The sequence below is a fragment of the Balearica regulorum genome, chromosome 17, assembly GCF_011004875.1.
Source record: "Balearica regulorum gibbericeps isolate bBalReg1 chromosome 17, bBalReg1.pri, whole genome shotgun sequence".
NCBI classification, from domain to species: Eukaryota; Metazoa; Chordata; class Aves; order Gruiformes; family Gruidae; genus Balearica; species Balearica regulorum.
The window spans coordinates 12,120,149-12,146,945 of NC_046200.1; the positions used below are offsets into that span (position 1 = coordinate 12,120,149).

Below are 26,797 nucleotides of genomic sequence, written 5' to 3' on the forward strand. Positions count from 1 at the left end.
AGCTGGAGAATATACTGGGACATTCAGGTTTACTCACATTGGCAAAGAATAATTACATTGAATGGCAATAATAAGTGATGCAAGGGAATACTTTCCTTACTGAAGCTAAGAAATCAGCTTTCAATGAGCTATATATATGACATGCATATGGAATAGAAATATCGTTTATATTTGTGCATATTCTAATGGTGATATGTGTATCATTCTTCAGTGTAGGTCATAGCTAGTAATTGCTTAGAGAAACTTTGTGCCCTGGTTGCCAGTTCATTCTCATTGTGTGCATGAGAATACATCACTTTGATTTATTCATTTTTTCATCATTAAGTCACAAGATTGTCAAACATAATGTTGATATTTATGGTACACACAACCCCCATCCTAAAATTCTTAATTATGAAAGTCATACATATATGAGAAATCCAAGTCCTTTAACCTCTTAACAGTATTTTTCTCATCCATCCTCCCTGGTTTACTTGTATTTTCAACCCAATGGTATCTTAATTCAGTATTAAATCACATTTGGGAATACTCTTCCTTACTTGAAATTTCCATGCCAAAGAGTTCCTGTGTGTCTGTGGCCTTTTGCTGTTGTTCAGCAAAAGCCATTTCCAAGAACGTCTGCTCATTTCACTTTTCTGCTTTCAGTACCACACCAGAAAGGTGGGAGACCACACAGCTATTTCTGGTATGTGACATGCATTCATCTGTTCTTTTCTGGATCATATTGCTGCCATATTTCAAAGAGTAGGCCCGTAAGCACACTGAACTTTGCCTGATTTGCCTGAGTAAAACATGCTTTGAAGCATCTGGTGCTTGGCATCTGTGACGGCAGATAACCTAGCTGAAACACATCACAGTCTGTGACAGAAATGCCTGTGCCTCTAACAGCCGGTTAGAAGGAAATGGCCAGAAGAGTGTCGTTAAGCCAAGATGAAAGATCCACCAATTCAAGGTGGTTAAGAGTGCTAAACAGAACATCTTCCATGCAATCTTCAGGTTTTTTGAGTTAATGATTCAATGCCTTTTTGGAGGTGGGTTTGTTATCCTCGGAGCTTGTCATTCCGTATTTATGGACAAAGCAGTTGCAAAAGGCACAGGCAGAGGAGATGCCTGTTTTCTTTCCCCTGCCAGAGGTGGGGGAATCAGATGCTTTCTGCCTCATGCATTTTACTTATCTTAATGAATGTTGCGTGTCTAGTATCTTTTCTCACCTGCTTTTGAAAGATAACTTCCTACAGCAGATGGATTCCATCCTATTGCATGCTTCCATGGTAGAAGATTTTTGTGCTGACTCACCACCAAAAACTTCGAGTGCTGTCAGTCAGTATTTCTGAAGCAGTGAAATTATCAGTTCAGAGATGTCATAAAATGTGGTAAAGTACTGGGAATTTTATTACAGTCACTCACTTTTTCCACATCCTTATTATGAAGTGCCAAGTATTCTCTCTTTCTCTACAAACACAGAAGCAGTATGGGCCTTCTGGTACCACTGGTGTGTTTTTCACTCTTTATTTGTGTGAGCTGTTACATCTGAGAAACATTAAGATATTTGCCTGTACAGCATACGTGAAAGGAGGCTGTTCAGCCACAGATGGACGGAAAACAAGCTGTGCTTACTTTCAGCAATGTCCCACCCGTGGGCAATTCCCATTCCCGGCAGCACAGCCCAAGGAAGGGGCAGTGGGAAACAACGGTCGGGCCACCCGGGGCCCTCGCTGCCCTTTGGGGTTTCTCAGTGTGGGCAGCACCATGTGCCCCGCTCTCCTCTGGAAGCTGGTACCAATAGCATAAATATTTCCTTTTTCACGGTATCTCACAATTCTCTCGTATTGGGAGAGACCTGGGGGTGCCAATGGCGGCCCGCGGGCGTTGCTGCTCTCCCGGGGCCGGCCCCAGCCCCGCCGCCGCCATCTTGTCGGAGGCTGCCCTGGAGGACTACAGCCCCCAGCATGCCCTGCGGCCGACAGGCCGGACTACAGCGCCCAGCGTGCCCCGCGGCTGCGCACCTTCAAGATGGCGGCGCCCAGGCGCGGCTCGGGCCTGGAGTCGGACACGGACTCGGACAGCAGCGGCGAGGCGGCAGCGCGGTTCCGAGAGGCCGCTTGGGACTGCGCCGCGCTGGTGGCGGTGCGGGCGGAGCCGTGCGGTGGTGAGGGTCGGCGGCCAGCTAGGCTCTGCTCTACCGTCGCCGCAGCGGCGGCGTGTCCTATTCTCCCATCCCCGCCGGTCTGGACCAGACCGCCCCTGCAGCTCCTCCTGCCCCGGGAGTGTCCCGGGGGAGTGGTGGTCAGGAGGGGACACCTCTCTGCCGCGGTGCCGGTGTCAGAACCGGGCCGCCTCGGGAACAGCCGGCGCCCATGGGAGCCGAGGCGGGCCTCTGGGAGGGGGGCTCGGCCTGGCCCTGCCGGCTGTGCCGTGTCGATGCGCGGCCGCCTGCCGGGGCCAGAGCCCGTTCCCGGGCAGGTTGTCTCCTACAGCCTGGCCGGTGGGAAATTTCCCTTTCCCCTCATAACTGTTTTCCCCCGAAGGTGGGTGCGGATTGTCTTTCAGGCATGGCTGTTTATGCTATAAAATCAGATGTGCCAGAAGGGGGATTAAAGAAGTCCTGGTCACAGGTCTTTTAAACTTGCCTTCTTCCTTTGTCAGGTGGCCTTAAAAAGGATCAGTTACAGCCTGCTCAGCCTAGCCTAAGGTATTTTGTTTCTGCTTTCAAACTTTTGTTTCACTGAAGAAAAAAATACAGTATATCCTATTTGTGCTACTTACAGTTACACTTACTTTCTCCTCCTACTGAAAGAGCGTATTCTGTTTTAGGAATTGGTCCAACCATAATCTGGAATGATGCTTGAATCTGGAAAAGCAAATAATTTTTTTAAAAGCCCATTTCTCATCCCTCTAGCACTAGGGGAATATGTATTACTGCTGTCAGTTTCAGCATTAGTTCCAAGTGTCAGAAATCTGACTCCGCAAGTGTCCCATGAAGGAATTAGTACAGTAACATATAACAAAATTTCTCTTTCTTCAAAAAGTATTGCAATTGCAAAGCCAAGCACTCATTGGCTGGAAAGCAACACCTGAATTAGGAGCCTGGCAATGGAGGTGGTGCTGTCCTATCTAAGTTTGCACCATTTCTGTAGGCTCAGTTTTGAAGGCTGTCAGCCAGGCAGCTTAATAAAATCCTCTCTCCTGGGACAAGTTTTATGTAAATTGTGGCAGCCTACACAGGAGCTACATGCAAGAGAAGGGATGTCCTGATGTCACTTATTTGCTTTTGTAGGCTATTTCAATGAGAATAATCATCCAATTATTAACTATGATGGAGATGGCTAAATAATGTTTAGCTCTTTTTTGGGAACCAAACTACAGGGCTATTTTCCATCTTTCTTAGCAGTCTTCCCTATCAAGTATTAATTGATTACTAGAGGGCGGAAAATTTTACAGTCCCTTATCTCTTGTTTGGATGAGAGCACCAGGTGTTCCTGGCCTTGAAAAATACAATCATTATTATTATTTTAAACAGGCATGAGGTGAACAGTCATGATGAGGATGGAAATGAACTACAGACAACACCAGAGTTCAGAGCACATGTTGCAAAGAAACTGGGAGCAATGCTAGACAGGTATTGGCTTGCAATGCTAAAGTTTGTTCTGTGTGTAAAGTACACCAATGCTTTTGTGTGCTAAAAGCAGGAAATTAAAGATCCAAGTGCAGCCTGGGTATGGAGGAGAAGTTTCTCTTCTTGTTTCCATCATTCTTGTGTTTAATGCAAACTTCCAATATTCTGTTAACTAACCTGGCCCACGTGCTGTGTTGCTCAGGTAAAGACTCCCTGTGCAGTACTGCCTCTCTCCATTTGCCTCTGTGGTGAATGTGTTGTGGGGAAGAAAAAGTAGCATTTGGGTGCCTTACCACTTTCATGATTTAAAGGCTGGCATGCCTTTCTTTATTCTTACAACCTAAGCCAATACCTGATTGGGGGTTGTGCCAGCAGTATGCCTCTGACTGGGCTGCCACTGTGTGTATTTATTGTGTAAATACAGCACTGAGAACTAGAATTCCTGGTGTTTAGAGTTGGCTTTAGAAATGCTGCTTTTAAGTCATTCTTGTGGCATGCATTGCTAAGGAGAGAAGGCATGGTCTGCTCTGAAAGCAGGGAGGTGAGACAGCTTCACTAAGAAAAAAGTAAGAGGCTATGTAACATGTCCCTGTAGTCCTGTTTCCTAGAAATACCCAACTTTAGCTCAGTTTTCACAAACCTGTCTTAAGATCTGACTGGGGTTTTCTGTTTAGTTTCATCACGGTCTTGAAGGACTCATCAGGAGCTTCACAAACGTCTGTGCAACAGTCTGACTCTGCAGATGATGGTGAGTTCTAGTCACAGCCATTTGTGACATTGTTAGTTAAATGATGGCAAGTGGGATGGATCCTGTCCATTGCCAGTTGTACACCCAAGTGACTAATAAGTGTTTGCAATAGAAGGATTTCTTTTAGCGTCCACGAAGGCTGTTACTTTGAAGCTGTGATCTCTGTGCCCTAACTCCTCTCAGATAGTCTCAAATAATTGCTGTCAACCACTATAGCAATACAATAACAGCAGTGAGGCTTCCCAGGGAGATTGCTGCTGATTGCTTTCACCTCTGTTTTATATTGTGGCTAAAATTCTCTTGTACATATTTTAGGTTTTCGCCTCTTCTCTTCCTCTGTCCCAGGAGACTGTGGGAAATCGGAGCCTTGCCCTGCAGCAAGGAGACAGCCGTCTAGCTCCAGGTGAGGTGTTGTCAGCTGCTTTGCTCCTATAGTACTATTGTGTCCCACATTTCAGAGGCAGCTGGGATGCTTGCAAGGGAATAGAAAGCTGAAGAGCTTGAGAAGTGTTTATTTATGAGTCCTATATTTGACTAGAGCAGATCTTTTTTTTTGTTTCTTTTTTTAGTGCTAGGGAACTAGAAATGTTTGTAGGAGATGTTCGTTACAACATACTAGGAGGGGAAAGATCACCTCAGCCTTCAAACTGGTTAAATGCTAACTTGTGTTGGAGTCCCAAAGCCACGGGGTGTTTATTGGGTGTTCTCATCTTAGATTACTCTGCTGTTTGTGCTTTGGGTGAATTCAAGGCAGAAGTATAACATAAGTGCCTTTCCTTTTGTTACCTTTCCAGTGATACGGACAGCGACCAAGAGTGGCAAAAGTACCAGGAGGCGGCTGTGTCAGCCGCAGACATTCTGAAGCAAAGTGCTTTTCCTGCATTGTCCCAGGTTTCCAGCCGGGATCAGAGTCAGGGTTATGTAGAGCACAGACAGAAAAAGAAGAAGAAAAAGAAAATTAGGGGAGAGAACAATATTCAAGAGAAAATAATAGACCCAGCAGAGTGTGACCAGATCAGCAAAGATTTGCCACAGTTGGTGTCTGCAAATGGACAGCATGAGAGACAGGACAGCAATTGTACAGAGAACTCAGTGTTGCCAGGAGTTGTGAAGAAGAAAAAGAAGAAGAAAAAAAGAGAATGAAGATTTTGCTCTGCAAACGGCAGGTGATTATGATGGATGAAGGATGCTGAAAAAAATAACTAACAAAGAGTTGTTGCATATGAGGGAAAATTAATTGGCAAAGCTTCTATTCTAAAAGCTCAGTGGCCTGAGAGTCTAATTAAGTGACTTCCTATGTTGTTGGCATCCCCTGGGGAAGGGAATGCTGTTCTCCTAGCACAGCAGTTATCTAGGCTGCTGCCTATGCAGACCTAGTGTAAAAGGATTAACTACTGTGCACAGACTTGCGTGACAGAGGGATATAATCATAGCTGCATCCCTCCAGGTCTGCTCCTTCATATCATTAAACCAAATCTTGTGTCCTGGAGAAAGTATGTGATGAATTGAATTTGGTTTACATGGCAACAGGTGATCAACTCCTTTTTCTCTCCTAGATGCCTACTAAGAATAACTCCAGCCTGTGGGAGACTAATTTATCAAAAACATCCTGTCAGATATCAGGGCCCCCTTATGTTGTGGGTTTTTTTTTTTCCTGTGATCATCATAACAATCTGTTGTTGAAACCTGCCATGTTACTAATCCCTCTGTAATCTGCACCTCTCCAGGGCCTCTGCATACAGAGTGTGCAGTGAGCTTATTTCAGACTTGTTATAAATAGGTAGCTCTGTTCAAGTTAGTCCTTTGAATTTTTTTTTCATGTATAGTTTTTTATGGTATTTGTTGTTATTAAATTCTACTACACTATTAGTCTTATTTAATTTGGCAGGCTTTGTACAACAGTGGCTTTCTTGCTGTATTCAGATGGCTCCCCCAGCAGAGATAATGTTGGCCAAAGATGGCTCTTTAGTTGCTTGGTGATCAATGCCATGAGACTGCTACAGGAAGGACTTCAGCCTAACTTGAAAGTCCCTGCGTTTCAGTCCTTGTTTTGGTTGATTATGACTTTTATCTCTCTGAAATACAGTGGGGTTTGGTAGTTTTCATTATGGCTCTTAGTCCATTTATACTTCAGCTCCAATATTTCAGGAAATGACCTGTTATCAGATAAATATTATTCTTGTGTTTTTAGGATTGTTGAGTTTCAGTAGTTCTAACTCATTTGCCCTATTCAGGAGACCAGATTAGAGAAACTGAAATGGTGAACTGTTGCTCTTTGAGCGTGGGAAAACCCAAGATGTTTTCTTTCTTACTGTAAGATCCTTGCTGTTTTTTAATCAAGAAAACACAGTTGGCATCCGAAAATGGAAGGGCTAAGTAGAAAATTGGCTAGTCATCTAACTGAATGTGCCAAGTTACTTATCTTATGACCAGTTAAAACTTCAGTATACTGAAGCTACCACCTGGGGTTTCAAATGCATAGTGATCTAAAATTATCTTTTTACTTGTTTTATGGTGATTGTTTTTAAGCTGAGTGGAAGTTATATGTATTTGCAAATGATGCATATGGGAGGTTAGGAAACAATTCTAGGCTAAAATTCCTCAAAGTATCTAGTTACTGAAATTAGTCTCTGATGGTTGATAATATCTAGAGGGAGATCATATCAATTCAAACTGTAATGGATGTCTGCAATTTTGAAATTTCCAGATATGATAACTGAAGAGTTCATTGTTGGGCTTTTTCTTTTTGAATTCTCCCTCATATTTTAACCTTTTAAAAGTCTTGAGTACTTTATAGTCTCAAGGATTTTCATCCATTTCACAGTTGAAAGAATAGCTCTATTTCAGTCACAATGACAAAAAAGTGTTAATTAGGGCTTCTTTCATGTCTGGCTAGTGACATATCAGTGATGTGAAGATTGAGAGTTAATAGAGGAGAGAGGAATCATTAGAAGAGGAATTATATAAGTAGATCCTTACGGCTAAACCCCTTCACTTAGTGCAAGTAAGACTCTTAGACCCCAGGATAATTATTTGCATGTCAAGAACTACAGAATCTAGCCTACAGGGAAGCTAAGAATGAACTGTGTTCTATAAAATGAATTCAAGCTGACATCTTTATAGAGAATAACTGAAGGAACCGCTGCTCTTTGGAGCATAGGAACCTCCCAGGTGTTGTGCAGTGTGAGGGACCTGTGGAGAATGCTGTCCCCCGGCTCATTCAGCAAGATGCACAAGATGAGAATCCACATGGTTAATGCAGAGAACTGGAATCTCCTCACTGCTGTTAAACTTTAATTTCTGCATTTAAAACAAAGCAGAGCTATATCAAAAATAACCAAGCCATTTCCACTAGGATAGCATGATTTTAGGGCAGGTCATTTTTAGCTGACAATGTTCGGTATTTTTGTAGTTAATTAAAGGATTTGTAGCTTGTAGTCAGTGATCCCATACTGACAGATTTGTGCCAAGCCATTCCTGAATCTGTTTCTTGGTGATTTTCATTGCAGCCAGGAACCAGGTTCTATCACTTTTGCCTCCAAGATACTATTATTTCTCATAGTTCACATTGGTGCTTCTTTACAGCAAAGGAGGTGAGTGTTTTAAAGATGGTGTTCCTTCTTTGGCAGCTCAGCTTTGCTCTTTCCTGCATGGCTTAGGCTGGTGTTGGCAGGTTTGTACAGGCCCAGCTTGATGAAGGCTGAGCAGAACAAAAGTCCCATCCACGCCCTGGTATTTTTGCCATATTGCATTCAGATCCCTATCTTAATGGGATTCCTTCTTGAGCAGCCACAAAAGGACATCTGGTCGTTCTTGGATGGCTCATGCAGTTTGGGTTTGCTTGGGGTTTTTTGGGGTGCAGTAGATTTTAGCAGTGCCAGCATCATCTTTCCATGGCTTCTGTCTTGAGCCTGAGACATCTTCTCTCATGGAGGCAGCTGAGTAAGGGATTTCTATGAGGCAGTAGGGGCTGGACGTCGGCTGAGTGCAGCAGCTTTTCCTTCCTGGGGAAGGCAGTGGTGACAGCGATGGCAAACACGGTTGGAGTTGCACCTGACAGGTTGGTCATGGCAGGCACTCTTGAGCTAGCTGTCTTGATTACTGAGTGGAGGATGCCATCTGTGTGGAGATGAAGGTCTCGATGACATTGTGAGTGGATGGCAGCAGCTGACTGTGGCTATTGGTGGAGTCAGAGCTTTGGTACAGCACCAGGCTGCTGGAGGACACTGTCAAAGGCACAGGCAGAAGTTAAGTACAAATTCGCACTGCAGTCCCCTTATTATGTGTGCACACACTCGAATTTCCAGCATGACTAAAAACTTCCTTGTTCTATTTTATGTGCCATTGTATACCTAGCTCAAGTACAAAGCTAGCCTGAGAGGATTGATGGCATCGGGGAGTTCAGATTTGAGGATTCTAGTTGACTGTTAATGTTCTAGTTCTTCTCTCAGGACTGGGAAGATCCAACTGGAGTGTCTTCATGAGGGAGTCTTGGGCTTTTCAGCCCTGAAAACTGCCTGCAGGATTGGCTACGCATGGACACTGACTTTTGTCAATATTTTTAAGGTTATTTTCCTTTCTAGATTCTGAAGAAGGGTCCTATTTCCACAGCCTGGCCTTACTCAGTCTGCACAGACTGTGCTCTGAATCTTTTCCTTGTACCAGCTTTTCAAACCCCTCAAAACACTGGTAGAGCTCTCTTGGAGAACGGTGAGCCCCAGTTACCATTTTCTGTCTGGGTTTTACAGTATCGGCAAGAGAAATGGCAGTATGTGGTTTAAGATGATAGCGAGTGCTGCTCTTACCAGCAGGGCTTGAGGTGAGGCGAGGGCCTGGCTGAAGGTGCTGGATGGTTGTGTCTTGGTTCTGTAAATGTATCGTTGGCGCCTGTGACACTGGCGTATGCATCCCAGACTCTGTGTGAGTCTCAGAGTCAGATGCGAATGCCTAGAGAAAAGAAAGTTAGCAGCGCCTGGTTTCTAGATCCCTTCTAACGGGCATGACAGAAGAGTAAGCAGGTGCTGTTTCCAAGGAGATTACATCATCCTTAATGATGCAGTGAAGAGCTTGTTCTAATGCGTCCAGTATTGCAGCCAGTACCAGCAAGGCAAGGAGATAAGAAAGATCATCCTGCTGGGATGGTGTAGACCACACACCCAAAACCTCTTTGACAAGCAAGGAGCTACCTGCAGACTGGTGCAGTTCTAAGGTGGGGGAACAAAGGCATGTGCTAAAGGCTGTTACCTGTTTAGTTGGTGTCAGGTTAGTCAGGGCGCTGAGATTGGCTGTATCTGTTATCACCATGGTTTGTGGTAAGAGGCCTGTATGTGTGTATTGGGCCACTTCAGACTTGGGGCCGTAGAGAGCTGTGCATGAAAGAAAACAAGATTGTGTGGATGCTGGAGCTTTGCATGAGACTACTAGTTTGAGTTGTTCTCCTCATGCACGTGGGCCTGCTGTCTGTCTCTGAAACAGTGGGAGTGGAGGGACAGGGAAATGAATGCAAGAGAAAAATAATTTCATAATTAAAGCAACAATAATAGAAGAGGAAAATAGAGTGCTGCAAGCCCAAGGACCCAGCAAATGCTCCAGATCAGAGCCTTTAGTTTTTTGCTTGCTTGAGCAAACGAGCTGACATTCTTACCGTGAGGGTTCTGTATCTGGGCCATAGTAGCCATGAAGGGACTCTGGTTGATGTGGCTCTGGACCTGCTGCATGAGGGGCTGCTGGTAGGATGGGTGCAGTTGCTGGGAGAACTGGACGGGCTGCAGGGTAGTGAGGCTGCTCCCCATGCTGTTTATTACAGGTACGCTCTGGGGCTGGGTTGAGGCCAGGCCTGAAAAACAAGGACTGATGACAGTAGTGTCACACACTATGGGAGGATTGTGGCTGCTCTGCATTGGACCATCTGAAATAGTCATCGTGGCAGGCCTGTCATCGCAGGGTGACTTCAGATCCTGCTTTTCAGGTGTTCCAGTTGTTATCTGTGACTTATGAATAGATTTCATGCCTGTGAAAATGAAGTGGGAGTGTGAAAAATGTACAGTGCAAACAGGTACCATAAAACTACCTCTGACTTCCAGTGTTCCTGTGTACATCCTTTTGCACCAGTATAGGTCACTTTCCAGTTTAGTGCTAACCTGATTAAGAGTTCCAGGCCTTGCTCAGAAGTAAACTCAGAGCATCATCCCATGTCCAGTTCATTTTATTCTTTTTTTATGAAGCTGTTGGCAACAGAGAGAACTATGCTGTGGCTGTCCAGCCACATGGAACAGAGTTTAAGCTCATTTTGCTTTGGCTGCCAAGGTATTGAATTTGGACCAGTAAGAAAGAGGTAGAAGGTTTCACACATTACTACCCATTTCTCACAACTGTCCAGACCCTGTTCCTGTAAATCAGCAAGTCCCTCCCATTATTTTTTGGTTGGCTTGCACAAAATTAGAATCCATATTGTAATCTTGGGTATAAATGAAGAAATGGTAATTAGTTCACAGCTGTCACCATGGAACAAAAAAAGGCCTCTCTCTTCCTGGGAAGAAAGTGTAAGAAGAAAGTATACATTTTATTTTCCTTTATCTAATGAGATGCACTTTGGCAGTAGACTAGTCTTGGAATGAAATCTCATCCAAGTCCAGAAAAGCTGTGTAAGTGAAAAATATAAAAAAATAGTAATTACTGCTGTGGGTTCCAAAGGCATATGCTGCTCTTTGCAGGAAGTAGAACAGGATGTTTTGTCTTTCAAGCACTATAAACATGCTTCAATTTTCGTAGTTTTAAGGAAGTTTTACATTTATATTTGGGAAGATGCAGAGCAACAAAACAAAATGTTGGCATAGGAATAGATTGCAAAAGTCCTTTGCTCGAGACATGGGTTTATGTGTAACTTAATTCTAACATGAATAGGGAACATCTGTCTCTTAAGTCTGTTGGTACTTGTATGTAGTGCTGCTGAAGATCCTTAGTGTTTGTGATGATTTCCCCAGGTTCGTATTGTTGCCAACTTAGTACTTTTGTCTCTGAAATCAAGGCAGGTAATTTTAACAATTACAGGTAGCTCTTTATCTGAATCCTGATAAGTAGAGTCATTACAGAACAGTACTCACCTATCACCAATGTGGAGGCACCAGTGTTGGTGAATGCTGGTGCTAGGGATGAGGTCTCACCAGCTCCGATTGCCATTACGCCTGGCAGTGATGCCATGATAAGATTCTGAGTTTGCTGGCTCAGTGCATGTGGATTTTGCTCTAGGCTGTGCAAGGCAGTCAGGGTGCTGACAGGTGGGAGAGTTCCTCCAGGAGCTGAGACCTGTGTGAAAGACCATGACAATGCCATCTGCAGAAGGTTGAGCATGGCAAGTCCCCAAGCTGTGATAAACATTCTCTCCCTCTTCCTGCCTGCTCTGAACACTCGTGAACTCAAAAGACTTCGCACTTGCTTGTCTGCAGTTTCCCTGTGCTCATCAATTAACTAGCAAAGGTCAGCTGTTGAAATACTAAGAGTAAATCCTTGCTGGTTTAGTTCTTTCATGTTTGAGAAATCATAAGGGTTTTACAAACAAGAATAAGATTAGTCCCACTGCATTCTCTATAGGGAAAGTTTATCTTCTGTTTTACAGCTGAGGGTAGAAGACAATGCTCAGAGAAATTAAGAAGCTCAGGTAATCTCACATAATAATTTTAGCTGCAGAGTTCAGCACAGAATCCTGGAGTTGTTCTTTTCTTGTTCACCTTTTCCTCTGAGAAATACCTGTAATTTCCCTTTCTCCCAGCAAGTGTCTTTTAGAGGTCAGTGAGATTTTAAAGGAGTTGCTGAAAAGTTTCCTTAGACCTTTTCCTCATACAGTATGTTCTTCAGGCCGTGTTACCTGGCAGTTCCCTGCTGTTAGAGAGGACATCTACCTGTTAGGTAGAACAGGACTGTTCTGTGCTTGGGTGTCTTGCTGATTCAGTCTGTCCTTGAGTCATTGAGAAATTTAATAACTTGACTGTTTTCTCAGCCTCTAAAAAGAGACACATAACCTGTGTCTGTGCTCTAATGGGTTTTGAATTTGCAAGGCCCTTTGGAGACCTGTAGTTGAAGTACTGTGCAACAGCAAAGTAGCATTCTAATAATTTGGCTGATAAAGTTCAATGCTTTATATTATACTTTTTTCTTCTCTCAGACAAAAAACTGTAAGGAATCTTTAGTAAGTGTAAGCACCAACAGGTTAGAGTGGGACAAATCACCTTCATATCAATTTTAAAGACAGCTGTAGAAGACTTTCAGCATCTCATGAAAGACTTTTTTTCTTCAGGAAGACACCAGAAAGCCAGCAAAGTGAGTGACTGACGAGATTCAAATCACATTCATTTATAGTGAACTTAACTTTGCTTCAGGCCAGCATGCACTAGTGCAAACTTCTGCCAACTGTTTCCCTGTAAGCAAGGGAACATGTGCAAATGAAATGATCAGTCATGTAGTTCTAGTGCTTCATTGCTAATTATGTGGGAAAAGGTATAGTCAAATCTCAAAAGGAAATTTGCTTTGAGAAGGCAGATGCTACGGTCTAGATATCCAGTAAATGTGTCAATGGTATGTGCTGCATACAGGGTATTGGGCTTAAATTTTCCAGGTAAGATAGATGTAAGTAGGGATCTCTGTTCTGTTATTCCCATTGCTGTCTGATCAACTATCTTGAGATGTGTAGTGTTCAAAATAAGGGTTGGACATGAGATGATGAAACTCTCACTGGGGAAAGGAGAGAACAGGGTTTCCTGGGAAGAAGAAAATCATGTCATACCTTGAGCTCTTTTTTCAGAATAGACTTTTATGATTGATAGTAGGGAAATGGCTATACTTTTTGCTTTCATGCTCTAATATTCATCCTCACCAGCAGTCTAGAGAGCACATGTGTGTCAGGATTGATCATGTTACACACTCAGTGCAAAGTTGCTATGTAATATCTCTATAAGAAGGTGGTTTTAAGAGTATTCTAGGAAAAACTACTTCCCAGTAGTCCATATTGTGACCATAGGCAGAGGACTTGATGTCCTCCAGTCACGAGAATGTAAGTATACATCACTTACCAGCTTAGTGTCTGTGCTTAGTAGGTTCTGGCTGGGCTCCAGTCCAGGGGGAGAAACCTGATGCAGGATGGTTTGGGTGGTCACCATGGAGCTGTTCCCATGGTGGTTGCTGCTGGAGGACTCTGCCTCGCTGGCTGGCTGCTGGTTATACCTTACTCCTGCAGCACAACAGGAGGGAAACTGGTAGTCAAAAATGGGAAACTGGTAGTCAAAAATGAGAAACTGAGAAGCTTTGGCAAGCACTAAATTCAGTTTCCTTTGCAGGTGCTTGCCTTAGATGTTTGAGGCAGAGACAAGGTGGGTAGTAGGGGAACCAGGAGAACAGGCATTCTCGCCACCCTGCCCTGGCTTTCCTCTGTGACTTGGCACAATTGCTTCCTCAAATACTGACTTTAAGGTATGGCTGTGTGTGCTGCAGGGAGCAAGCAGGGTTCATTAGAAACCACCCCTCTGGATGTGGGTTTAGAGAGGAGAGAGTCTCAGTGAGATCATATCTTCCAAGAGTGAGAGCAATTACCAGCTCTGGCCTATGAAGCTGAAAAAGCTCTGCTCTTTTTAGATGGCGAATGACCTTTCCTGATGCCTGAAAACTCAGTCACAGAGTCTGATGGTGCTGATATGTATTGGAAAGAGTAGGAGGCGCACACATGAGTGAAAGGATACAGCACTGACTTGTGATGGCAGCCAGTGGATAACCCTTGAAAGGGGATTACTGCCTGCCAAGCCATTGGGGAGTGCAGGATGTCAAAAAGTAAGTGAGGAGATTTGGCTGAAAGTTTTGTTACTGAACTTCATGTCACCCTTGCTTTTCTAGCCACTCTTCTCACTCAGAGACATGGTCTCTGTCGCTGATGCTCTTTCCTTGTATCAAGTCTGCTTTTTCTGTCTGTAAATTCACCTCCTAAAGTGGGGGGGGCCTTGGGGTAGAGTTTTGGTGACTGAGTTTGGGTAGGTTCACCTGTGTCTCTTTGAGATCTCCCTCTGGTGTTTTTTTCCTTACCGTGAACTTTGCTGGGTGAGAGAGCAGATGGTGGCTGGAGGGAGGAAGAGTTGTGAGGAGTTAGAGGGGTAGCAGAGGTGGGCTGTGGTCCGCTGAAGCTGTCCATGGCCAGCTTGTGCCGGAAAGCCTCCTCCTTCCTGCGATTGGCAAACCAGTTGTAAACTCTGACCTCTGTCACCAGGTTCGAGCCCAGTCCCTGGGCCTGGGATGGAGAAACACCTCTCTGAATACACTCCGCTCTGTTGGGGGAAAGCATAAGAAGAGCTTTGCTGAGCTTGCTGTACCATTAGCCTGCCTTGCAGAGGCTCTAGCAAACACCAAGAACACAGAGGCCCTGCTCTGCCCCTCTTCCTCAAAGCCAGACACCCATCTTTACCTGTTGCACTCTTCCACCAGTGCCTCTCTCTCTTCTTTGCTGGGGTTTTTCTGTCTCTCATAGGCTTGGAACAGGATCTGCTGTGAGGCAGGACCCCACTTAAAGCGATTTCTTCTTCCCTTCTTGGTGGGCAGGTCATCTCCCATGGGCTCCTCTGTCAGGATACCCTGGCCAGCGTGTGTGAATTCTGCAGGCACAAAGGGGCAAGGGAATTTGCTTTCTGGAGGCATCTCCAAGAGCTGCATTTATCTGAGTGCCTAGCAAGCCCAATGCAACTTACCCTCAGAGAGTATCTCATACAAGGCAGAGGGAATCTCAATGGGGTGGAAATAAAGTTCCATAATCTGCTAAAACTGATAAGATGTTCCTAGCAGGACCTTATTTACCTGTTCTTTCTCTTGTATGCATTGCATCTCTGCTCCCACCTTGGAGTAATGAAAGCAAATGCAGCTGAGTTTAGAGTAAGCAGGACTCCAGTCATGCAAAACCATCCAAAGGCTTAATGTCTCATTTTACTTGCAACCCACCAATACAAAATTAAGTAAGACAGATTCCAGACAGGCTCATTAATGTAGAAGTGCTTGCTGTAGGGTGTCTGCAGGCTGCTTCATGAGGGAGTGTTTTTCCATGTATTGTTTGGTTCACCTCACCACTGAATACTGACCTAGACTTCTCTAAACTTCCTGCTGAAAGTGGCTTTTCCTTCCATTTTTCCTTGGTAAAAATGGGGAGTAAGGATTAGCAAAGGAGAGCAGAGGCCTTCATGAAATGGAGAAAGGAGAACAGTTGTTGCCGTACTTACGCTGGGCCACCTCTCGCTGCTTGCGGACATACCAGGTGTAGAGGGCTGCCCTTTTTTGAGTCTTCATGGGAGTGCCCTTGTTGAGGTGTTGCGAGAGATGAGATTGGTTCAGACCAGTAGTGTCCACCACCTCACGCTGAGGGATGTTGTGCTGCTGGAGGTAGGATTTCACCATCTTTGCTACTCGCCAGGGATCCTCTCTGGAAGGAGCAGAAAACACTTCTCAGGAGAGAGAGATCTAACACCTGCACTCAGCAGAGCTGAATTCCAAGGAAGTGCACTAGTACCTCCTGAGGTGCACCCTGCATGTCAGTCATCACCATTGCGTTTGGTGAGGCCAGAGTGTTAACTGGCTGCGTAAAGGAAAGCTGTTCCTCGGTGTGGTACCTTGTTCAGTTATGACTCTGTTCAGGGTAAAAACTGCATGGTATTAGAAACAAAGTGCAAAAGATGTAGCACTAGCTCCCTTGGAACTGTTCTCTGTAGGCACTTTGATCTCCCCTTAGAAGGGGACTTTCTGGTTATTAAGGGAACTTCCCAATACATAGCCATAGTCTTTGCTGTCTGTGCTCATTTTGATACAAGGTTTTGGCCCGTTCTGTCAAGGCAGTTGCCATCTGTAAATGATAGAAAGTGCTGACCAGTGATGTGAGCAAGAAATGGACCTTTCTGCTGGAAAGTAAGGTGAATTTATAGCATTTTTCCTGTAAGTAATGTCGCATTTCAGTATGTTTTATGACTACAGATCTCTTTTTCAGAGTTGACATCTCTCTCTTCCTTTCTCTACATAGCTTTTCTTCTCTATCCCCCTTTCTTTAAGGCCGACATGCTTAGGGTAGATGTACTTAATTTTCCAAGACAGGCTCATTGTGATATTAGGCTGAACCTAGCTCATGCCTTGATTCTGGTCCAGGTTGGGTTGCCTTGCAGTGATTCAAGAAATGAAAACAGGCTTTCATCATACTGTCATGTGACAGCTATGTATGCATATGTATGCACCAAGTCATCCAGGATTATGTACTTGCACATCTGCTATGTGCTATTCAAACACACTGATTCACATCAAGCTTCCACTCAAGCTTCTAAATGCAATGAAGAACAACAGGCAAACCCTCATTTGGGGTAACAGCTGAGTGAATAGACCTATTTGAGACCTATTCACAAAACTTAAGAAGCTAATCTGATTCAGGTTTTCATAATGAATGTGAATCTCTGATTTGTAGGATCTCAGATTAGAATATCCATGAAGGTTCCTAAGGAAAATAGAGAAAACATTACTTCTTTATTTCACCAGAGCTGAAAATCACCATAGAAATAGAAATATGTAAAACCGGGCAGTCTAGATCCGAACAGTGCAAGAGCCTCTCTACAGAAAAAAACCAACAACTTTGGTTCTGTTTTAACAAAGAACATCCTTCTGTGTTTTCTATGTGAAATGTCTGGTGAAAATGGTTTGCATGCTGTAGACATACACTGGTGTTGCATCCAATATCAGAATCACAGGAGCAAGGGGGGGGGGAGATACCTAGGATTGTGCAGAAACTGTCACAAGAACACACAGGTCTGAGCAACAGGCAACAACCGTACTGTTCGTTGCTTTGTTGACTCAGGAGGTTGCCAGAGGCTGCAAAGTGATAAGGAGGACAAAGTCCACACCTGTTCTCTCAGTACAAACACCCTTATCTCTGTTCCCCTGCAGCCTCTCTCCCAGTGGCTGGATAGTCCAAGGAGCAAGCTCTGCTGCAGTTAAAGTGTGACAGAAACAGTGTCAGTTACAGCTTTCTGAAGAACCTGCTTTCTTTAAACAGGAACACTTGTTTCTCTTTTTATGATGGGACACTTGCTGTAGAAGCTTCAATTTTCTAGCATCTTCCCTTAACCATCTTTGTCTTTCAGAAGCCTCAAATTGGGCTGAACTTACAAAATCTTTTCTTTCCTTAGTGTGTTGGTTTGGGTTTGGTTGTTTTTTTTTCCTTCTGCTGTCCAAGCCAAGGACCGGTCTCCTCCCTTTGTATTTGTAATAGTCTAGCCAGCACCTGCACCCTGAATTTGTTATACAAGTCCCTATATAAAAGAGAAAAGGCTCTGACTTGAAACCTCTGGTCTCTTAGATTTGAGTTCTGGCTCAGATGGGAAGAGGAAGGACTATGTTACCACTGATGGAAGCCTCTGTTACATGTTCATTTCCTTCCTGCACCCCCAATCATGAGTCACTTGTCTCCCCTGTTGAAATCCTCACTTCTTTATAGTAGGAATAATGCAGGAAGTATCTGTGACTTTCTTCTCAAATGGTTAAAGCCCTGTGGTTTTTCTGTCGTCTTTTGTGACAAAGCAGGGAGCTTTGAGGCAAAACACTGCAGTGGAAACTTAGTACAGTATGATTTCATAGGACAGTTGTATGAAATCTTAGCTACTCTGTACATTGTCAAAGCACAGGCTGTAATGTCAATGCAGCAATTGCTTTAGGCCTGAGGCTACATCACTGAACAAGCGATGGCAGTTGGTCAGCTGAACCCTCGCGTGAACCATTGCCCAAAATACACAGTTCCACCTGCAGAGCCTTCACCATTGACTAAGACATCATAAGTTGAAACCTTTGCTCTTTCACTGGCAGTAAGACTGTCATTGACTGTCAGAGGGTAGGATTTCACCCCAAACCTAGTTCTCCTGTTTGTGGTTGCACTAAAATCTCAATTGCTTCAGTGAGTCAAAACTGCAGAAATGGGTCTGCCTTGCTCAAGCTCTCCTCTTCTATCTCCAAGCCTGTTTTCTGCTTTTTAGCTCTCCTTTCTCCCAGATGCAAGCTGTCTCCCCATTCTTCTCTCGTTCTCCAAGGTCTAATCTGTCTCCAAAATCTTCTCACGCAGTTAGTTTTTATTTCCTTCTTCCTAAGTCTGGCTCTCCTGCTGTCAGTTGCTTACTGCTGTCTGAGCATAGCCCTTCTCCCTGGCTCATCTCAACCACAGGGCCTGGGTCCTCTGTCCATGCCAGTTTCCCATTTTCTTAGTTCTGAGGTCACTTTTTAAGGGCGTTTTCACCTCCCTTTTGTTACCTGAACAATAAGTAACCCAGGTAGTTAGTTATAAACTCAAAGGGAACAAGAGGCTGGTTGATAATTTATAGCAACATCTCAAATTTAAATGGAAAGTAAATATCAAGTTGTTAGCATTAAAGAAAACCCATTCCAGAGAGGTAGAGATGTAACATTCAGGGGACCTTCTCCTTCCTTCACTCTTCCTGACTTTTCTCTTTTCCTTTGTTCCTTTCTTTCTCCTCCTCTTCCTCATTCTCTCTGTCTCTCTGTTCCTTCTTTCCTATTCTCAGGCAAGAGAACCCTTCATTTCCCTGAGGTGGGTTCTGAATTGCTGCTTTGGACCAGACCTTGCTTAAACAGAGGTTCAGAGCTGTGAAGTACTCAGGACCATCCTCTGGCCCTTTCCTCTGGAGCCTGCTAGACAACCCTCACTGATGTCAGTGCACAGCCTGGAGCCGGGCTAGGCAGAGAGCAGGGAAGGTAAGACCATCCCGGCAGGGTTCCTTTCTATTGAACTTGGCCTGGTTTGCCTCATCTTGGTTTATATGTGGAAATGAAAGGGGTGTGGCAGCTTCATCTCCAGATTCCCCAGCTAGAGCCATTCTAAGACACTGCTTACATGGGGAAAAGACTGAACCTTTATCATTATATCTTTGTTTTCTTTTTTCCTCATGGAAAACATGCTTTTATCCCTGCCTCCAGGGGAAATCTATTGCTTATCTCAATTTCTCTCTTTCCTAATGGAATTTCACCCCTTGCCCTACAGGTGAATTGTTGCTATACCTCTCTCCATTTGCTGTACCTGCGGTAGTATGATCTGTCCCTTCCCCCAAGGTAGCCTCTCTCTTGTTTTCTACTCTGGGGAATATCTGGGAATTACCCCACACAGCTCCATCTCCCTACTGAGTTATTTATTGTAGGTGCAATTTGTTTTCTGTGTGGAGTGATATGGACAGAATGTTTTTATTCAAACTAAATCTATGGAAGATCAGTGAGATAGATTAAGGGACAAAATTAAATTATGTTAATTCCTCACTAGAGAAACCTTTGTCTGAACTGCCTTTAGCATTTTTTTTTTCCCCTGTAGGGACAAAAATCTAATCAATACCCACAGGTGTCCCCAGTTGTGTGGGTGTATCTTCTCTACATCCTGTTTTACTCGGCTTTGACTAGTGCTTTCCAAACTGTGGTTTCTACTTCAGTGGTCCTGTGAGGACATAGTTGGTCTCTTGGTGCTGTCATTTTCTTTTTCTTTCCAGCTCCTGGAAAGCCTAGCAAAGGACACTTTCCTGATTCTACTTTATAAGCAATGGCTGCAGTCACCACAAAGACTTTCTTGTATCACTTAATAGCTGCCCACAAGTCAAGCTCTCTGTTAAAATGTGGTCTACAGTATTAGACTAGGAATTGTTAATAATGCCCAAAGAGGCTTCTGCCCAAAGGCAGAAGTGCCTCCATCTGGTTTCCGGATTTGAAATCCTTGTGTAGATGCTGAAATAGCTTTGTAAGCATTGAAGTTTTACTGGGAATCCCTGGGCATGGAGATTCTTGCCTGCCTTCCTTTTATCTATTGCTGGGAATAATTTCTATATAGACTGTTCTGCCCTGTCTTACAATATTTAGAATACTATTTTAAGGACATTACCTTTAGGCATCTATTAATGGAAAGGTTTGTTCTTAAAAACAAAAAAAAGTTTATTAATAGGTAACAACTGCTTACATATTATCAAACCCTGATACTGGTTCAGATGCTTTGAATAGATTCTCAGACATACAGCTGCTCTTTTTTAATCTTTGACCAGAAATTTGAAACATGTTAATACAGATTTCCTACTATTTTCATTTTACTTTGTCTAATTTTGATCTATTATATTCCTCCATAAATATACTCGTAACTTTTTGCTGAAACTGAGGCTTCTGGTCCTCTCATACTGTCCTCAACAGCAGCAGTGAATTGCTCTATGCTGTGATATGAGGGACTGCTGAAAGAAAACCCTGATGTTCCAGAATAAAGCTTTGCAATTAAGATTCAGCATGAGGCTTAGGAGATCCTTGTTCTTGCCCAGTCCCCTCCGCACTATCTTAGCGGTTTAGGTAGATCACAGAATCTCTCTGTACCTCAGTTCCCATTTGTTAAATGGGAATGCTGCTCAACTGACTAGAGATTGATGTGAGACTATTTATTGGAAAGCATTAATATCATGGGTTTGCAAGAGAGGTAAGGCTGTTGTGCTGAGGCTAGTAATAAGCACAGGAAAGACTGGCAGCAAGCTCCTAGAAAGGCAGGGAGGATCAGAAAGCAGAATTTATGCTGAAGTGAGGGTGGCAGGAAGGAATTCCCTCCATCTGTGTGTCTGTTCTTAGATCACAGCGGATGGTACTTCAGTCCTGCTTCACCCATTCATTGCAGAAAATGGGACAAAGCCAGGTGCTCTTCTTCAACTTCTATGGCTTCCTTTGTGGAGAGATACCCGATAAACCATCGGAAGTTAATGATCAAAAAGCTTATCAGGGTCTTTTCATCTATAAATTTATAAGACAAAAGAGAAATAATAAAGCCATTGGATAATTAGTAACTAGCCAGGGCCCGCCCGGTGCCACTGGGCTCAAACTACCCCAAGACCTGTACGCAGACTCAGGAAGATGAGGAGACAAGGATGAGGGGAAGAAAAAGAGTGGAAGGGAAAGAGAGAATTAGCCAAGAAGACAACAAAATGGGAGGAGTAGCAGCAGAGACAAAAGTGAAGAGAGAAGGGAATACGTAAAAAGAATGGGAAAGAGGTAAAGGGAACAGAGGAGACTAAAAGATGTGGCAGAGCTGGAAGTGGGGAAGAGATGAGACACGTACAGGGCCAGAAAGAAGACTGAATTATTGGAAATGTTTTCCCCACCCAGGTAAGAGCTGATCCAGTGAATTTTCCTCTGTTGGGTACTGCAGAGTCATCAACTCTCAATCTGCCAGGGAGCTTTCTTCTCCTAAGTATTTACAGTGAATGCTAACTCTTGTCATGCTATGTTTCTAGCTCTGGCCTTTTGTGGTGGGATTTGATGTTTGCTTCTTGTTGTTACATTTTATGTTAATTTCCTTTGCGCGTGAAAGCGAGTGATCAGAAAGCCTTAGAAATTCTCTGGATGGATTTTAGTTTTAGTGAAGAATTAAGTGTAAGTGCAGGATGTTGCTGCGTCTTTTTGTCTTCTGTCAGCTTGTCATGTCAAAATATCCCCCAAACAGACAGGCAAGAGTCTGTTCCTGTTGTGAACAATAGGTTGGATGAACCTGATCCTTGCTTGGACAAACCTCTTAGGTTGCCCACGGGAATTGCATCCCAGCAAGAATCCCAAAAGGGAATCCTGGTGAATGTTTCTCTGAGTCTGTAATGAGGCTTATTGGTTTGGAGAACTCTTCCTGTCTTTTGATTTCAAAAATGCTTGTTTGCAAAGGCAAATTTGTATGGGAGTAAAACCTGTAATTGTTGCTGCATATGCTGTAGTTGTGACAGGCAGGGGATGGTAGAACAGTGTTTTGCCCAGGTTTTAAGCTCTGCATGTATTTAGTATGTATTCTTTCTACAAGAAAAATCGCCACTGAAGTCAGGAGAACTTTGCACTCGCAAGAATGACAAGAACAAGTTCTCTTGGTTTGTCTTTACTGGGTTTTGCTACAGATTATTGGTTAAAGTTAACAATATTAATCTTCTTAAATATAGCAGGGAACCATTACGACTTCACTTTACCGTACATCCTCAGACAAATATAGCACCAGTAAAGAGTGACCAGATTTTTTTCTTTATTTTTTTCTCCCCTGATGACTGAAATTGTAAATGCTATTAAAAATTTAAATCCAACATTGAGAGATGCAAGTTAGACAGGCCTCGGACTGTTCTGAAGCCAGATGATATAAGCACTTCAAATATGTAACCAGGCTCCATGGCTCCCTTCATGCATTTTATATGAGATGAAAGGAAAGTTTGAGCATTTATAAAGAATTTGGGGAGTGTTTTGGGGCTGCTAGTCATGGCATGGATGAAGACTGTCTCTGAGCAGCTGGATCAACTGTGAATACCAGGGACATTGAGCAGAAGGGGAAAGGAAAAGAGATTTAGAAGGAAGGGTGCAAGAAAGCAGGAAAGAGGAGCAGCAAATCTGTCCTTACTGTAATAGTCTGTCCACCACAGCCTTCTGGTGAGCAGCCTCTTCAGGGCTCAAGTTTTCCAGCTCCTTCATTATTGGAGCGGTAAATTCCTCCCCGTCATCAGAGGTTTCATCTTCCGATAACCTGGACTCCCCCATTCCGTTGGGGAGGTTGGGGATGTCGGGACAGGGTTCCCCTTTCTCTGTCTGGAGGGCATTGATAGCGCGCTGACTTTCACTCTGGAGCACGTAGGGATCCACTTCGCTCAGCGCCTTGATCAGGGTCTCCTTAGTTAGCCCCGACTCCAGCAGCGCTTCCAGCAGCTCCACTTGAAGATGACTCAGCTTTGAGACCATGGTCTTCAGGCTGGTGTCTCTTGGATTTGAATTGCGGGTTATCCTGCTTCCAGTTTCCCTACACCATGTTCCTGAGGTAGCACGCCCGACTGTCAGGAGAGTGGGCACGGCACAGCCTCCCGCCTTTACGCCCCCCCCAAAAAAACAAAATACAAAATTGAGCCACTTCAGACCCCCCACAACTGTCCTGAGCCAGTGCTGATAAAGGGACCCTTGGCTATCTGTTTACATTGGAGCAATGTAAATTCTCCAAGGTTCATATTTATCTGTGTGCTTAGCAAGTTACTGAACTTTGGACTTCAGCACTGCAGCAGCAGTTCACAAAGTGCAGAGGGAGACAAAGCAGGGGGAGGGGGAAAGGGAGGGAAGCAGAAGAGAGGAGAGTAAAATGAAGGGATAAAAGGTCTGTAGCATGGAAAAGTAAAGTAGGCTGTGGAAAGAAAACTAGGAAAATGAGGATGGATAAATGTGGCTTATTTCTGGCCCCATTAGTTTTAGAGAAGGAAGGAGGTGGAGTACCCAAAAAGAAGAGGTGTGTTTGGCTGTGCACGGTTCAGGAGAAGGTGCTGCCGTTGGAACATTGCAGCTGTGGTGAGGTTCAGCCAGTCTCAGCCCCTACCAAAGGCTTTGGGCTGAGAGAAAGCTGCACTGGCAGCTTCACCAGCCTTTGTGCAACCCCCCAGCAGAGAAGTGTGACCACTGGGTTTATATGAATGTTCCCAAGGGTCACAGGATGTTCTGGAGCTCCAGCTGACCTCTGTGCCAGGGCATCAAGTGTTAAATGACTATTTCACTTCTGGCTTTGGCTTGCTGCATATCTTGATACGCAAATACTAGTACCGCCATTATAACATGCTATGTTTATTGCTTAATTGATGAGCAGCGTACCCACATAATTCGGGGGATTACAGGGCTTGCACCACTCTGCTTGTGATTAAAGCACATGGTAAGGAATAGCCCCAGGTGCTGGTTCATGCTATGAAAGTCCCTGCCCTATCATCAATTGCCCTGCTGCTTCTGAGGAGTGCTCTGGGCAGGCTTGTGGTTCCCATTTATCGTCTGCCTCCATCCCTCCTTGATACCAGCCCTGCTCTAAGGTTCTGTTCCCACCTGTTGGGTGACTTCCTAAAGCATGCTTACCAGCTGGGCTGGAGTCACTTAGTGCAGTTCTCAGGGAGTCCTTATAACTAGATTGTCTTTTCTGGTCTGAAAATATATGAATGAATCTATCTACTTTGCTTAAATTAGGGAGTAACTTGATGTGCATGTGTGGACTTGATGGATGAGCATCTCATTCAAACGATTCCTTGTGTGGTCAACAGGAGAAGGAATCTCAAAACTCTTCTCAATGGAGGTTTCCTAGGGGCAGCTACCTGTCTCTCTTGACTCATTCCCTTCAGGCCCAAGCTCAGAGGAGCCTAGTAGGACTGTCCCCAAACTGAGTGATGTCCCAAGACAATGCTGCTGAGTGACCTTGGCCCCTGTTTTCCCTTTGAGGGCAGCATTAGCCATGCTCTCCAGGCTTATGCGACAACATGCTAAGTCAGCAGCTGAAGGACAGAGCTCCTTCGGAGACTGGACCCCCTCCTCCCTCCAGGCAAAGCAAGTTGTGGTCGGGCTGCTGGGCTGACCCTTCCAACCAGGACTATTGTTAACTGTTAGCTTTTCTTTCAGATGGCATCTGCACCCAGACTACCAGGTCCCTTCTCTGCACTGAGTTTAAAAAAGCTCAGATGGATATAGAAGACTTTCTTTTGTGTGGCTGAAAAGAAGTAACAATTTGGAGTCCATGTAAAAATATTTAATGTAAGAAATTTTCATGTGAACATTAATGTAAAAAGACATCTTTAGCTTCTAAAGGTTTTTTTGGTCACACTCTTAATAAAGAGTATTTAAAGAATGGTAAGCTTTTTTAGCATTGTCCTATTAATGTTTTGATACAATTTCCATACATTTTACTCTTTTATTAGAGTTTTCATTATTTCTGCTGCCCCCCCCCAGTAGACACATCAATAATGCTGGCTGATAACAGTAATTGTTGATTGTAATTACAGTATCCAACCATGACATACAGTTTCTGCATGATATGTCCTTACAATTCAAGGACTTTGCAAACAGAGACAACAGATTGTGGGCCTCCTGCAATATGTGACAGGGGAGATCCTGTCATACTGTGTTACTTGTTTCTGTCTGTCTTTGGCATGGTGATTTCTTTTACCTAAACTACAATGGAAAATACTACCATTGTTTTTGTTTAAAAGATTGTCCAATCTATGTTCTGTAAGTATATATACCTGTTGAATGCTTGAAGGGGCATCAGGGCACAGGTCATTAAGTTTAGACAAAGAACAGCAATATTTGTCAAGGGAAACTGTAAAGAGAATAAAACATAGCAACAAATTATCTGTCTATATTGTGTGGTTTCAAGGATTCCTTATGCACCCAGAAGTCTTGTTGCTGTTGCTTGAAGACTTCAAGCTGCAGAGGTTTTTAAAACAGTCTGTCTTGAAACCAGTGAACTTTGAAGTCTATAAAAACAGAAATTAACATCTGTTTGTATGTTAGGGCCTCAATGAATGCTACAACTGGATGCCATGTGGAGAATCCTTAGCTGAATATGGAAACCTTTCAAATACTGAGGAGGAGGTAAATGTTCTCTATCGCTTTATCCTGAAGGGCTTTATCCATTGGTCTATTAGAATTGTCCATTTTAAACTGCAGGAGCCTGGACAATTAACAAAACCAGAAGTAAACTTCTACGTGGTCAATTTTACATTCACTGCAACCTGCCAGACTGTGCTAGTGAATGGTTCAGCACTCCACTAAGTATTTCAGATTCTTCAGCGCAGGAAAACCAGTGAGCTTTTCAGTGTTTCTTAAATGTTACAAATTGCTAGCAGTCAGACTGCACATTTGGGAAGCAGGAAGGAGACCCCTGCTGCAAATTAATCAGCACCCCTATTTTATACCCTGCATTAAGGATTGCAATATCATATTTCTCAGATTATTAGAAGTGCAGTTGTGAGGTAATAAGAATAGCAGAAGTCAAGGGTGGAAGCTGCAAAGCTTTAACCAGCTAGATGATGGCTCTAGTAGTAGAGCAAGAGCTAAATTGTAGAGTGCCATAATCCAGACAGTGTTCTCCTGTAAATGAATTGTACTCAGGGATTTTGCCTTGAGGATGAATATTTGAAAGAAAAGGTCTTGGTTTTGCTATACCCATTTTCATCTATTACCAGTACTTAGTGTATGTTGATTTCCTTAATTGCAACAATTTGCTGGGCCATGACTTGATTCTCAAGTCACCCTGACTAACCTGATCTTGGTAACTGTGATAGGGGAAACTTTTGAAGTTTGAAGACACCGAGCGATACCTGCTTGTTTTTCTCATGTTTGCAGTATCTTTTTTTTTTTCCCTGCAGAATTGCTTGGTTTTCCTTAAGTGTAATTAATATGATGGTTGAGACCCTTCAAATTCAGTGCTTCATTGACAAGACATAGGCAGTTTTATAACACTAAACTGGTCACCTTAATAGCAGGCTTACAAACAATGTTACAAATCAGTTTGGATGCAGATTGGAGAAATACATCAATTAGTAATCACAAGAAGTCTGATTTCTGTTTTATTTTAATGGCAAGTTTAATAAAGATTATTTAAATGTGTTCAA

At 43.7% G+C, this 26,797-nt stretch overlaps 2 protein-coding genes across 8 annotated transcripts; one reads left to right on the forward strand and one right to left on the reverse strand.

The window, feature by feature from the left end:
• The first annotated feature begins 1,934 nt into the window (after nucleotides 1-1,934).
• Nucleotides 1,935-26,797, forward strand: C17H12orf43 (chromosome 17 C12orf43 homolog). 6 transcript variants are annotated; one of them, XR_012838081.1, is made up of 9 exons: nucleotides 1,986-2,149; nucleotides 2,647-2,692; nucleotides 3,521-3,619; nucleotides 4,291-4,364; nucleotides 4,680-4,767; nucleotides 5,159-5,530; nucleotides 24,804-24,935; nucleotides 25,695-25,775; nucleotides 26,552-26,797. XR_012838081.1 is itself a non-coding variant. In XM_075769174.1 (7 exons), exons 1-6 carry the CDS (start codon nucleotides 1,950-1,952, stop codon nucleotides 5,505-5,507), a joined length of 834 nt encoding a protein of 277 aa, XP_075625289.1. In that variant the 5' UTR covers nucleotides 1,935-1,949; the 3' UTR covers nucleotides 5,508-5,530; nucleotides 24,804-26,797. The 6 variants fall into 6 exon arrangements, 2 of the variants coding, with proteins under 2 accessions (XP_075625289.1, XP_075625290.1); XR_012838078.1 differs by adding an exon at nucleotides 18,932-19,121 and having other exon boundaries at nucleotides 24,804-26,797; XR_012838080.1 differs by having other exon boundaries at nucleotides 24,804-25,775.
• HNF1A (HNF1 homeobox A) lies at nucleotides 7,645-23,377 on the reverse strand. 2 transcript variants are annotated; one of them, XM_010304380.2, is made up of 10 exons: nucleotides 22,795-23,361; nucleotides 15,608-15,807; nucleotides 14,806-14,992; nucleotides 14,430-14,668; nucleotides 13,430-13,587; nucleotides 11,468-11,669; nucleotides 10,009-10,200; nucleotides 9,609-9,730; nucleotides 9,170-9,311; nucleotides 7,645-8,590 (listed from the first exon to the last, which is right to left on the reverse strand). In XM_010304380.2, exons 1-10 carry the CDS (start codon nucleotides 23,127-23,129, stop codon nucleotides 8,463-8,465), a joined length of 1,905 nt encoding a protein of 634 aa, XP_010302682.1. In that variant the 5' UTR covers nucleotides 23,130-23,361; the 3' UTR covers nucleotides 7,645-8,462. The 2 variants fall into 2 exon arrangements, with proteins under 2 accessions (XP_010302682.1, XP_075625286.1); XM_075769171.1 differs by lacking the exon at nucleotides 7,645-8,590 and having other exon boundaries at nucleotides 9,184-9,730; nucleotides 22,795-23,377.

What these genes read in the sequence shown, in the direction of transcription:
- C17H12orf43 (XM_075769174.1), top strand. Translation starts at nt 1,950, where the DNA reads ATGCCCTGCGGCCGACAGGCCGGACTACAGCGCCCAGCGTGCCCCGCG. An exon ending in ACTGCGCCGCGCTGGTGGCG is followed by an intron (nt 2,128 to 2,646) that starts GTGCGGGCGGAG and finishes TTCCTTTGTCAG; the next exon opens with GTGGCCTTAAAAAGGATCAG. An exon ending in AGACAGCCGTCTAGCTCCAG is followed by an intron (nt 4,768 to 5,158) that starts GTGAGGTGTTGT and finishes TTACCTTTCCAG; the next exon opens with TGATACGGACAGCGACCAAG.
- HNF1A (XM_075769171.1), bottom strand. Translation starts at nt 23,129, where the DNA reads ATGGTCTCAAAGCTGAGTCATCTTCAAGTGGAGCTGCTGGAAGCGCTG. An exon ending in GTGGTGGACAGACTATTACA is followed by an intron (nt 15,808 to 22,794) that starts GTAAGGACAGAT and finishes TGCTCCTTCCAG; the next exon opens with AGAGGATCCCTGGCGAGTAG. An exon ending in CTGGTGGAAGAGTGCAACAG is followed by an intron (nt 14,669 to 14,805) that starts GTAAAGATGGGT and finishes TTCCCCCAACAG; the next exon opens with AGCGGAGTGTATTCAGAGAG.